The following is a 13302-nucleotide window of genomic DNA, read 5'->3' on the forward strand; positions in this document are numbered from 1 at the left end:
CCATTCCACCACATCCCAAAGGTGCTCCATTGAGTTGAGATTTGGTGACCGTGGAGACCATTTGAGTCCAGGGAACTCATTGTCAAGTTCAAAAAACCATTCTGAGATGATTCCAGCGTTTTGACATGGCACCTTATCCTGCTGATAGTAGCCATCAGAAGATGATACACTGTCAGCAACAATACTCAGGTAGGCTGTGGTGTTGGAACAATGCTTAATTGGTACTAAGGGGCAAAAATGTGCCAAGAAAATGTCCCCCACACCATGACACCACAACTAGTCAAAACTGTTCATATAAGGCAGGATGGATCCATGCTTACATGTTGTTGACATCAAATTTTGACTACCATCCAAATGGAGACTCATCAGACCAGACAATGTTTTTCCAATCTTCTATTGTCAAGTTTAGGTGAGTGTTTGTGAATTGTAGCCTCAGTTTCCTGTTCTTAGCTGACAGGAGTGACACCGCGTATGGTCTTCTGCTGCTGTTGCCCATCTGCCTTAAAGTCGGACGTGTTGGACGCGTTCGGAGATGCTCTCCTGCATCTCTGAACGGTTGTAACCAGTGGTTATTGTTGTGCTTTGGGTTCTGTTTGTGGTGTATTCAACTTCCTGTCTTATTTTGAAGGTTTCTTCTTGCCTGTCTTAGTTTGAGTTTGACTTCCCTTGTCCCATTCTCCCCCGATCGTTTTCACCTGTGTCTCGTCAGTCCTGTTTGTATATATGTCTTCTCTCTGCCTTGCTGTGTGCTGGTCCATACTTAAAGAGAAAACGACAAGACAAACAAAAAATTTGTTTTAACCTGCACAATGCCAGCCCCCCCCCCCCCCCCCCCACCACCACCACCACCACACACACACACACACACACACACACTATGATAAAAAGAATGATAAAATGATGCAATGTAGAAACCTGGCTTTGTACTGAGGTGGGGAAACGACACAACAGGTTATTTAAGTTCTTGTTGTCTGTCTATCAGCTGGGAACAGTCTGGCCATTCTCCTCTGACCTCTGACATCAACAAGGCATTTCCACCCACAGAACTGCAGCTCACTGGATATTTTCTCCATTTCTCAGTAAACCCTTATGGTTGTGGGTGAAAATACCAGTAGATCAGGAGTTTCTGAAATCCTCAGACCAGCCCGTTTGGCACCAACAACCATGTCACGTTCAAAGTCACTTCAATCGTCTTTCTTCTCCATTCTGATGCTCGGTTTGAACTGCAGCAAGCTAATTATAAATGAACTCCAGCTGCTCTGCAGAAACTGTGTCCTAGAAAACCACACAGATTTTTGGGGGATTTTAAAATGATGACGAAACGATGTTGTGGTTTGTCAGGCCAAAACATTTAATACACATCATTGCAGGAGACATGCACTTCCAGACCGTCACACAGTGCACTTTTCTTCACCGGAGCTCCCACACTGAAAACACTTATAAACTTTGAAATAATTTAAAAGAAAATTCTTATTAAAAGCAGGATTACACAGTTGTTTTTTTTTATAGATGTTTATAATACTGTTTTGGAAAATGTATCACAGAAAAAAGCTATTAACACAGAGCAAAACTGAGAAATAACACTGATGTTTCGCTTGGCTGATGGTTAGCTGAAAAACTAAGGCGACATCTGAGATCAAATGTTGCAGGGAGGACAAGCCTTGGAAAGAAGAGTCTGTCAATGCAGAAGGGTGGCGAGGAGGAGGAGGAGGAGGAGGAAGAGGAGGGAATCTATACATGTCCATCTCTAATGAGAAAACAATCCAAGAGCGCTGAAGGGCAGAAGGGTCGGTGGCTAGGCGTAGAATGTTTCCACTTTCACCGCCTGGCAGAACATTGTCATAGAGAAGACGAGACCCAGGATCTGCACCAACACAAAATACATTTCAGGAGTTAATGGGATCACGTGTCCCCTGTGGACATTTGAGAAGAAATTCAAAGCTCTTATGTGCATTTCTTTAATCATTATGTATGTATTTGATCAAAAGTGCTAAACAAAAAAAAGAACATATGTGGAAACTTTTTTCTTAGACACACTAATCTCATTTAGTTTACATGCCTGTCATATCAAAATGGTTTGTGTATATCATTTATACAGAGTCTTGATGCCACAGTCTGTCATTGTGTCACGATCTGACTTCTTAGTTCCGCTTTTTGGTTTATTTTAATCTTGTTTAACAGATTTTTGAATGTCATTTTGTTCTGAAAAGATGCTCTTTGGTTCTTTTTTCCTGAGGCATGTGAATTTTCACAACAACAATACCATGAAAGTCTCACACTAATTAAAGTAAGTAAAGTACAACACCACGAGTAGATTAGAAAATTCTACAGAGGCAACATGTCAGAAATAATACATTATCATAAGATTCCTAATAATGAAGTTGTGAGACATTAACAACATTAGTAATGTGTTTATAAGCATTTATTAGACATTTCTGCTAGTAGATGTCTTACTAATGTCTTATAAGTGTTAATATGCTTATAAAGATATTTATAGGCATTTTAAATCCTTTATGATACATTTTTAAGATATTTTATTAATAATATGTAAATCCTTTCTTAGACATTTATTAACGTGTAGATATATTACTAATGTCTGATAGGGGTTTCTAAAGAAATGTATTAGGTTTTGTAGATATTGTACAAATGTTTTGTGTGTTAATCAGATCTCAATAAACTGTTAACAAAGACACAGTTGAAACGTTTGTCAATCCCTAACATGGGACTTATAAAATAGCCTTGTACAGACGAATGTATTGGTCACGCTTTAGATTGAGGCGCTGCAAAACAAGAAGTTAAATCTGAAGAGAGAGAGAGATTTATATTAAATAATCAGTTATAAGCAATTTATCAACGTCAATGAGACAATTGTGAGACATCTACAAACGCTAATAAAGGTTTTGTAAGCATCGTCCTAACACCTGTATGACATTTCTAAAAACTTCACATTGTGCTAATAAATGTTTTTATGGAGAGCTGATTAACACCTAAAAGATATTCATAAGACATCTACAAATGTCAATAGATATCTTATAAATCTCTCTTAAAGACAACTGGTTCTTAATGTTGTTTATACAAGCAGCATATTGACACTTAAAATGCATTAGTCAGACATTTATAAAGGGTAGAAAAAGTATTTTAACCCTTGTGCTATCCAAGGCACTTTAACATTGGGAGTTGGGTCATCTAGACCCACTAGACAGTGCACTGAAGCTTTTTTCTTCAATGATTTGTGATCCTCACTGGTGTCCATGATTACATGAAATCTTTCCACCTTTATCCACCTTTGCCATGGTAGGGAGAACATGTTAATGCAAGGGTGGGGTCATCTAAGATAGCACATGGGTTAAAGGAATTAAATTACACACACACTGACACACATACACACACATATATATAAATATATATTTATATTTTGAAACATGAAGCACGGGTTTGCAGAAAATCCATTCAGTTTAGAAGGAAAATCCTGTTTATTTGTTATTCCAACAGAAGTCCTCATGAGTATTTTGATGTTACATTGGATCTATTATCTGTCATTGACTAAGGTACCAGCCATGTAAATTTCAGACTAACTTGTTTAGGCTTTTTAATAAAAATCTCCAAAGTTACAGGAATAATCTGTTAGATGATTTGAGTATAGAATGTGATTCCATAAAGGTTGAGACAAAAGATAAAAGACGTCCAATAAAATGAACTCCGCTTTGAATTTTATTGCAATCTGTGTGGACAGACGTCTGGGGTGTCCTGCAGAGTCTGGCTGTGGGGATGCCGACTTTTGATCCAAGGCGAACTGGGCGAACAGTGGTGGAGCTTTCCCAGATTTTATTCTCAGCTCGTTCTGCAAATTCTTGAGCGGACTGGGATCTGGGGAGCGAACAGGCCGGGTCAATACTATAAGCTTTCTGCCTTTTTCTTCAAGCTCTTTCTGGGCAGTTTTAGTTGTGTGGTGGGTTTTGTCCTCCTGGAGGAAGCTAATGCTGCCAGCGTGTGCAGTTTCTGTTTAACAGCATGGCGTCTTTTCTGCAGCAGTCATTTAAGGAGGGGTTACATGTCAGAGCAAAGCCAAAGGGGTGTCAGTGCCTGACACTTCCCAGCAGAATAAACCTTCACTGCAACAAGATTGCCACTCTTCAAGATTACCTGTCTTTCAATATATATATATATATATATATATATATATATATATATTGGTAGAGGACCCGAGCCACAGAGAGTGAGAGGCATTCTATCTATCTATCTATCTATCTATCTATCTATCTATCTATCTATCTATCTATCTATCTATCTATCTATCTATCTATCTATCTATCTATCTATCTATCTATCTATCTATCTATCTATCTATCTATCTATCTATCTATCTATCCATCTATCCATCCATCCATCCATCCATCCATCCATCCATCCATCCATCCATCCATCCATCCATCCATCCATCCATCCATCCATCTTATCCATCATCCATCTTGCCTTACTCGTTGGAAGTATTTAGCTGTTGCAGCTTTCCTTGTTGCCTGCTCCAGGTTGCTATTTGCCTGCGGAATTCCAAGGTACTTGTAACTGTCCTTGATGTCTGCTATTGTTCCATCTGGGAGTGAGACCCCTCCTGTGTGGACTACCTTGCCTCTCTTTGTCACCATCCGGCTGCATTTCTCGAGCCCGAATGACATCCCAATGTCAGTACTGTAGATCCTGGTGGTGTGGATCAGGGAGTCAGTGTCACGCTCGCTCTTAGCATATAGCTTGATGTCATCCATGTAGAGGAGGTGACTGATGTTGGCCCCATTTCTGAGTTGGTATCCATAGCCAGTCTTGTTGATTATTTGGCTGAGGGGGTTCAGACCTATGCAGAACAGCAGTGGGGACAGAGCATCACCTTGGTATCTCCCACATTTGATGGACACTTGTGCAAGTGGCTTCCCATTGGCTTCAAGGGTGGTTTTTCCACAGCTTCATTGAGTTTCCTATGAAGGCTCTTAGAGTCCTGTTGATGTTGTACAGCTCCAAGCATTCAGTGATCCACGTGTGTGGCATTGAGTCATAGGCTTTCTTGTAATCAATCTAAGCTGTGCACAGGTTGGTGTGTCGTGACCTGCAGTCTTGAGCGACTGTTCTGTCAACCAGGAGTTGGTGTTTGGCTCCTCTGGAGTCTCTACCAATGCCCTTCTGTGTGTTGCTCTTGTATTGATTGATGTGCCTATTTATCTTGATTGCAATGATGCCTGACATGAGCTTCCATGTTGTGGACAGACAGGTTATTGGATTGCATTTTCTTAATTATGTTACATATTGGAAAGGTCCTGTCTGGTCCTGCAGACTTGAATGCTACGTACAGTCCATATCAGGCATGTGTGATGCATTGAAGATCGCTGGACACGGGTTTGTGACGCAAGTGTTCACAGCGGACTGTCGCTACATGATACAAGCGCATGTATTCACAGTCGGATGACATGCCTGAAACATGCATTTACATGGCTTTACACAGACTTTTCACTGACAGTCGCCATTTGAATGCACATTGCTGAAGCCGGTGTGAACGTAAGTTGCCCCCCCCCCAACCAAAAATCTGCTATTGTTCACTCACGACTGTTATCCATGTCTTCACATTATGAAACAGTAAACGCATCTTTCCAACAACAACCCCGTGAATGAGCGTGGGTTGGAAAGAAACCAGCAAAGATAAGAGACTGAGATAAATCTGCAGTGATTACAGGTTTTTGGCTGTTTGCTTTGCTTTATGCCCTCAGGGTGTGCCGACTAAAGATAAGCAGCATCACAGCATTCTCACACACTCCAAGCTTTTAGGCATTTCTTCTCTAAGATTGCGACAGCATGTCATATATAACTCATTTTGAGGGGCGACAAAGCATCTTTTAGCTTAGTCAAGGCCCCCCAAACCCCATGTAGCCTTTAACTTTCAAATTTCAATTTACTCTTTATTATTAGAGATGATTTATGATAGCTTACCTGAGTCAGTGCTGTGCATAGAGCGAAGATCCAAAGTGCCACCAGGTTCTCACTGAGCCAGTCCTTAACCCGCTCATAGCATGGCTGTGGAGGCAAAAAAAAAAAAATCATTAATCAGAGGCAAACATTTGCACATGCATGTAGGATTACATATCTCATGCTCTACATCACATATGTCAAAGTCAAGGCCCGCGGGCAGAATCCGGCCCGCGAATGAGTTATCTATGGCCCCCGGGATGATATTTGATTAGTATTAGAACCGGCCCGCAGGCTGTAGCCGTCCGCTGGTGTTTTATAGTTTTGCACGCAACAATACTACGTTTCCCATAATGCAACGGTAACCCGCGAACTCACTGCAGCGCAGCAAGCGGACCTCGGCTTCATCATTCATCCCCGACACAATGGCCGAGTTGCGCATCCAATCTGCTCAGACGCTCTCTATGTTTGGCAGAACATACCTGTGTAAACGACTGTTCTCTTTGATGAAGCTAAACGAAACATCACACAGGAGCCGTCTTACTGATCAGCACCTCCACTCAATCCTGAGGATTTCCTCAGCTCAAAGCCTTACCCCGAACATTGAACTTGTACAAAAGATGAGACATCACCAAGTACAGGCTCATCCTCAGACAAGTGAGCATCACAGAGCATTAACGTATTTTTAGTTTTTAATTCAGTTAAATTTTTACATTTGTTTCTACAAGAAATGGGATTTTTCTTTGAAGGACGTATTGTTTTGTCTGTGTGCCATATATTTTTGCATTTTATCTATGTTATTTATTTATTTATTTATATTTATTTTTCAGTTAATGGACTCAGGGGAAATTGCAGTTAAGAGCCATGAGAAAGAATACAACTGATTTGATTTTTTCTATATTTTCTCATTTTACTATTTGAAGCAGTAATTGGTAGAATAATAGAGCAGCATAATTTTTATAATATTTATAGTGCATGCAGTTTCATTTATGCATTTATCTTGATATAAGGAACATATTTTGTTTTTGAAGGAAAATTGCTTTTTTGCTGTTTGCCTGTTGAAAATGTTTTCTCTTCAACTTAGTGACAGAGCCATAAGAAAATATTACTTTATTCATTTAATGTACAGGACATGTGATTTTTCTTTGAAGGCAGTTTGTTCTTGTCTGTGTGCCTGCTGAAAAATGTTTTCCCGATTATTAATTTAATCATTAAATGATACACTATGTTAGGTCTTGGTTCAATAAGCTGCGTGCAACCATTTCAATATGTTTTAATAAACATTGAACCAGTCCGGCCCTCGGCTTATAGCCATTTTGTTTTTTTGGCCCTCAGTGTATTTGACTTTGACATCCCTGCTCTACATGCTGCACTGCAGACGGGGATTGTTGAACAAAACTTTACATCCATTGGCTGAGCTGTGTCCTGCTCCGCCTCCATCCTAACTTTACTTCTACGCCATCTCCAAGACCGCTGTGGTGGGCAGCATCACTCCAGTCTCAACTTAATTCTATGGTCCCTCAGAGTTGTAATAAAGCCCATTTCTTGCACTGTCAGTAGTTAGATGCTGCCGTTCCTCTCTACAGTGTGTTCTAAATTACTATGCAAATTTAATTTAAGTGCCAAAAAAATCTTTGTTTTTAAATGAAACACATGGATGATATTGTGTCTCAGGGCTCTTTGGATCACTAAGATCAATCTCAGACACCTGTCATAATTAGGTAATTTCAATTTAAGGAGAAATGACTTACAGTTTTTCTCAGTCGCTTTAGTACAATTCTCAGATCAGAATGAAATTCCCAAAACTATTTGTTCAATCTTCAGATCATGATGTCACTTGTGCACATTATATAAGCAGTTTCTCACTTCTTTGAACAAGTTGCAATTGCTTTGGTACATCCATGCAAATGATTATGCACAATTCTCTGCTCTTTGCTACATTATCAATTGTTTCTGTCATGTTGATCAAAATGTATTATATAGTTCAAAACACCTAGTCAGTAGTTCATCGTGTAAGTCATGTATTTGTGCATTTTCTTTCATTAACTGCAAAATGGTTGACCAAGTTGTCATAATGTGACAAACATATTTCGCTGCATTGCAAGAGAGGATATTCGCTGTGATGTGGATGAGAATTTGTGGCCTAACATCCAGGAACGACAAGAGGTGTAGGAAGACCACACCAATTCCTACTGCACTGCCTGTACTGTTGTACATAATGTTGTCCTATGTTTTTTTTCCCTTTGTGTTACTGTTTGCAGTGGGTTTTTTCTATGTTGGTATGACATGGTCTGTCAACAAATTACAATATGAACAATAAAAGTGTAAATGTGAATCTTGTCCAGTCTCCTGCAATCAAACAAAAAAGGTGAAACTTACATTTTACAATAATTGTCATCCAAACTTTAGCCATAGTTTACATCAGAACCTCCCTCTAAAGTACACAGTTATGTTGACAACATCACTAAGTCATTTGACTGTCTTGTTCGTAGACAATGACACAAGGACTCGACATTCTGATGGCACTGACGTGTTCAATGACATAAAGACTTAGTTTTGAGAGATGAACTAAAGATTTTGAGCAAGTTACAGGCTTTTGCAAGAAATCCATAGTGTTTTGCTGTTTGTACAAATTGCTTTGAGAAATGCACACAGGTATTTTCAAAATTCAATTCTGAACTGAGAATTGTGTTAAAGCGACTGAGAAAAACTGTAAGACTGGCATTCCACATTATTAAGCAGACCAAGATGACGTCTCTGCTGCTGAAAAGTTGGGACTTGTTGGGACCTCTCCTTCTGGGTCGGCTGCTGTTCAGCCACTGCAGCTCTACATGGTGCCCTGCATCGCCACTTAACTGTGGTGAGGCTGGTCCCCCGCCTGTGATGCTGCATTTGGCTGGTTATACAGCTATTCACAGGGAGGGGGGTCCCACGAATGAGCGTTTAAACAGCCAATATTTTGCTGTCGTGCTCAGCCTATTTCCCATTGTATGTCCCCATCAGATAGGGGTGGGAGGTGTGAAAGGGGTGGGAGGGTTGTGTGCAGGTCTGGGGAGGGGGCTCTTTTTTTAATTTTTGTTCTTGTTTTTGTATGATTTATTTTGTTTTGTTGTAACCCTTGTGCTATCCTAGGCACTTTACCATTGGGAGTTGGGTCATCTAGACCCACTAGACAGTGCGCTGAACCTTTTTTCTTTAATGATTTGTGATCTTCACTGGTGTCCATGGATTACATGAAATCTTTCCACCTTTATCCACCTTTGTCATGGTAGGGAGAACATGTCAATGTAAGGGTGGGGTCATCTAAGATCGCACAAGGGTTAATTATCATATCACACTCTGCGTTATGTTTTATAGGAAAAGTGCTTTATGAGTAAATATTTGATTTGATTTGAAATAGTTAAATACTTTGGACAAGGTTGAATATATATTTCAACTTAAGCAAGATCATTGTATTATTGAGAGATTTGTGGCTGATTCTGGGAAATTGAATGGGGGGTCATTAATCTGGACACATCCCCAAAATATTGTTTCCCCACTTCTTACAAAGCCAGATTTCTACATCGCATCCATTTTGAATCATTTTATGCTTTACCATGGTGTGTGTTTGTGTGTGGGGGGTTGTTGGCATTATAGAGAATTTATGCAAAATATTTGTGGTATGCCTTACCTTTTGTTTTTAACATTTGATTATTTTTTTATGTAAAGCACTTTTAGTAGAATGAGTTGGGAAAAGATTGATTGATTGATTTGATTCAGAGAACACTGGTTTGTGGAGATAAAGGCAGAAGGAGGAAGGTCTCTGCCAGATAAATACATAGGATTAAGAGAGCAGCTGCTAAAATACCATCACAAAGCAGCAAGCGCATGTTTGAAGCTGCTGGTGTCTCTGAAGTCCCACCAACATCAAGATGTAGGATCCTCCAGAGGCTTGCAGTTTTACGTAAACCATCCCTGAAAAACCCTCACAAGCAGAACCAGCTGCAGTGGGCCCAAACATGCTTGAAGACTGCCAACATACTAGGAAAGCATTGTGGGATTTGTAGTATTAGCGGTACAGTATATACCGCGGGCCAGCTCTAATGCACATTTAATATGATGTTGCGGGCCAATTATAATTACACTGCGGGCCATGCTTTCTATAACAAAATCATCTTCATGCATGGTAACGCACCATCTCATGCTGCAAGGAATACCTCTGCATCATTCCCTTCTATGGGGAGAAAGGGAGATAAACTAAGCTTTTGATTTCAGTAAATAAGACCTTACAATTGAGCAAATACAACAAATCAACATTTTGCAGGTTTGTTCAATAGCACGTAATATATGCTATTGAACAAGTCAGCATTACTTGACTGTCATTTGCATCGAGTTTTTGGAAAAATCATAGAAAAATAGCATTTGCATAATAATTTGGAACGTACTCTCTGACCCTCCACGGGCCCCGGAAGGACCAAAAACCTGCAGCACTTGTACGGATCAGTCCCCTGTACGTATGGCTGCATGTGGCTTAACCTCGTAACGTCCCTGGCAGCCAAACCCCTTTCGTCCATCACTGTCTTCACTTTCAGGGAACCCGTCTTTATCAAGTTCCTGCAGTTTTCAGGTTTTCTCAGCTCTGTCGTGAACTTAGGAGCGGATAAGATATCATGTGCCATCAAAGACATAAGCCTGGCCTCAGTCTTTTCTGTCTGACATACCTAAAAGCATTATTAACTTAAAAAAGGCGACTTCACATCTTCCCAGAGCAAACATCAAAGTCTCTTTTGAAACAGTAACATCCTTGGGAGTTCTTGAAGGAAAGAAAAGACAGGTAAGTAGTACCAACAGAAGAAATATATTGATGTCTGCTTAGTTCGTTACGTAACAACATGATGAAAAGGACATGAATTATCAAAGCCAAAGAACTTCCTGCGAGTCGCTGAGGGCTGATATAAAAAAAGCTGTGACATTTGATATGTCTGGCATATGGCTCCATAGCTCGTTAACAGACACAACTCTTTTCTAGATCTTGATGCATTCAGAGGACAAAAAAAAAAAAAAACGACAAAATGATGTGCTGCAGGAAAAAAGGAAATGGCTATCATAACAAGCTATTGCTCTGCTCTAATTAATTATTCATTTCTGCAGACATGCTTTTATGATTGTGCTGTTATTAAATCTCCTTATGTCAAGCAGCTGAGTCAGAGCCAGGGAACCCAAACACAAGCTTTCCTCCATCTTACTGCTGCCTAATATATCAGGGAAGCAGAAAATGTGTTTTTCCTTTTCCACACTATTCCTGGGTTGGATCAATGAGGAGAGTCATGCACTAAATAAAAATTCAAGGCAGATTTAGGGCTATTTATCAAATTGCTGCCCAGCCGCAAACCTCCAGGACCATCTGAAATCACATAAATTCAGATTTTTATTGTTTGACCTCTGCTGCAGCCTCATATAAAACCTAGGGGCAAAAAAAAGAAAAGAAAAGATAAGCAAGTTTGATGTTCCAGTCCTAAGGCAAAAACACCTATACACAGACAAAGAGATGCGCAAATGACAAAAAACATCAAAAAAGAAAATCCAAAACAGTTGTAATTATTTTTTATACAGCAAAGTCAAACAAAAACTCAAACAAATGTGTGCTTTTGTCTTGTAATTGTGACGGTCCCGTCCTCAGGTGAACATCAAGCTCAGTTTTGTGCAATCTTTCTTTATAAACCATGCAGTGTTGATGAAAGTGAGATCTAATCACTCATAATATTCCCACAACCTTTGATTTAGTCTGCCCAGGTTCTCAACGTGATTCCAAATAAACCATGCACTCAGGCTTTTTTCAATCCTGAGTTCCAGAAAGACAAATTGAACTATTTTGTTCCATTTTGTTTTAGTCCGCAAAGATCTGCAACACACCTGTGATGACCTTTTAGTGAATCCTGCAGAAATAATGTCTGGAACATAAACACTGCATAAGATTCATTGTCACATAAAAACTGCTCTTTCAGAAACAAAACAAAAAACACAACATGCTACCGAATTATGCACAAAAACATTCAAATACCAAGAATGACGAGTACAATCATCTTTATTTAAAAAAGCCTGAACTGTTTTTGCTCCAGCTCGGTGGGTAGAGTTGTAATCTTTCTCCAAAATGCTGCTTTATTTTCCAAGTTAAAAGACAAAGATGTCCTTTAGAAATGACATAAAGTAAAGCTGCTTCAATTATTTATCCATTTATATGCTAATTCTCAGGTATTGTTGTCACGGCAACCGTCTGTCTGCAAAAGTAAAGGCAGATTAACAGCTTATGGACATTTTGAACATTTTGCACGCATGAAATTTGCACGATATATGGAATTGCAAGTGTTTTCTTGTCTTTGTCATTCGTTGATGTGCGCTTTTGTCTTAACATGAATTTTGTTTTGAGTTTCGGTCGTTTGAGAATTATGCAGTTTACGTTTATTTTACGTAGTTTATACGAAATAATTACATCAATCTTACGGAATTGTGAGGGATTTTTGTGAGATGCAAACACAAATTTGTGGTTTTCCACGACCGTTCAACATATGTCTAACAGACTCTTCACATGTATACCATCAATGTTTATACCATGGTCCAGTTGAATACTTGATTCTGATTGGCTGCTGGGTGTGCATTAAAAAGTGATAACGCACAGTGATAACCGCACGACCCCAAAATCAAGTTCCGGTCACATATCTTTAATCTTCTGTATCACTGCGCCGGCTTCCTTAAAACAATCTTTAGCTTCATCATTTGGACAAAAACAAGCAGTAAGAGGTGAACTTTCTCTCTCAAGTGAAGCTTTATTCAACCCATTAGGACGATCAGCATATATATATCGCTTTATAATGCCGACTCTTAACTGCCGCACCACATAACAAATATTCTGCTTTTTGTGAAAAAAGCGGTCCAAATCGAAAAAAAACAAGAATTAAGGACTTAAAACTGGTTAACATTTTGTAGGTGACCATGGTTTAATCGGGTTAATGGCCTTCGAAGTGTGCATAATCTTTTTTTAATGCGCTTCACGGAAGCAACCGTTCAACGCACAGGCTTCCACGGCGTGCGTTAAAAAGTGATAATGCACACTTCGTCGGCCATAAACCCTTACATAACTCTTATATCGCATATACGGCATTCATATAATGGTTAAATTACATAACTATCGCACAAATCACAAATGAATTGCAAATAAACAGTACAATAATCACGCCCAGTTCATGTTGAACATTGATTTACGTGTTCTTTGCATGGTTTATTCGGACATCTGGTTTTAAAGTGGTTTATTCATTATACATCTGTGAAAATGTCGCGTACAGACAACTTTTCTCACCTTTTCCACATAAAGTCACATAT

General features: G+C 39.4%; 1 protein-coding gene across 3 annotated transcripts in view; it reads right to left on the reverse strand.

Moving 5' to 3' along the window:
• Positions 1-1327: 1327 nt before the first annotated feature.
• tspan4a (tetraspanin 4a) overlaps positions 1328-13302 on the reverse strand; it is a 287620-nt gene continuing 275645 nt past the window's right edge. For all 3 annotated transcript variants that reach the window (XM_011487843.4, XM_004066855.5, XM_078944207.1), the window contains 2 exons: positions 5971-6054; positions 1328-1864 (listed from right to left, as the gene is read on the reverse strand). In XM_011487843.4, the coding sequence (XP_011486145.1) occupies positions 1796-1864; positions 5971-6054 (153 nt within the window). In that variant the 3' untranslated portion in view covers positions 1328-1795. The remainder of the gene's footprint in view (positions 1865-5970; positions 6055-13302) is intronic.

This window comes from Oryzias latipes, chromosome 3, assembly GCF_053564925.1.
Source record: "Oryzias latipes strain Hd-rR chromosome 3, Olatipes_Hd-rR_3.1".
NCBI classification, from domain to species: Eukaryota; Metazoa; Chordata; class Actinopteri; order Beloniformes; family Adrianichthyidae; genus Oryzias; species Oryzias latipes.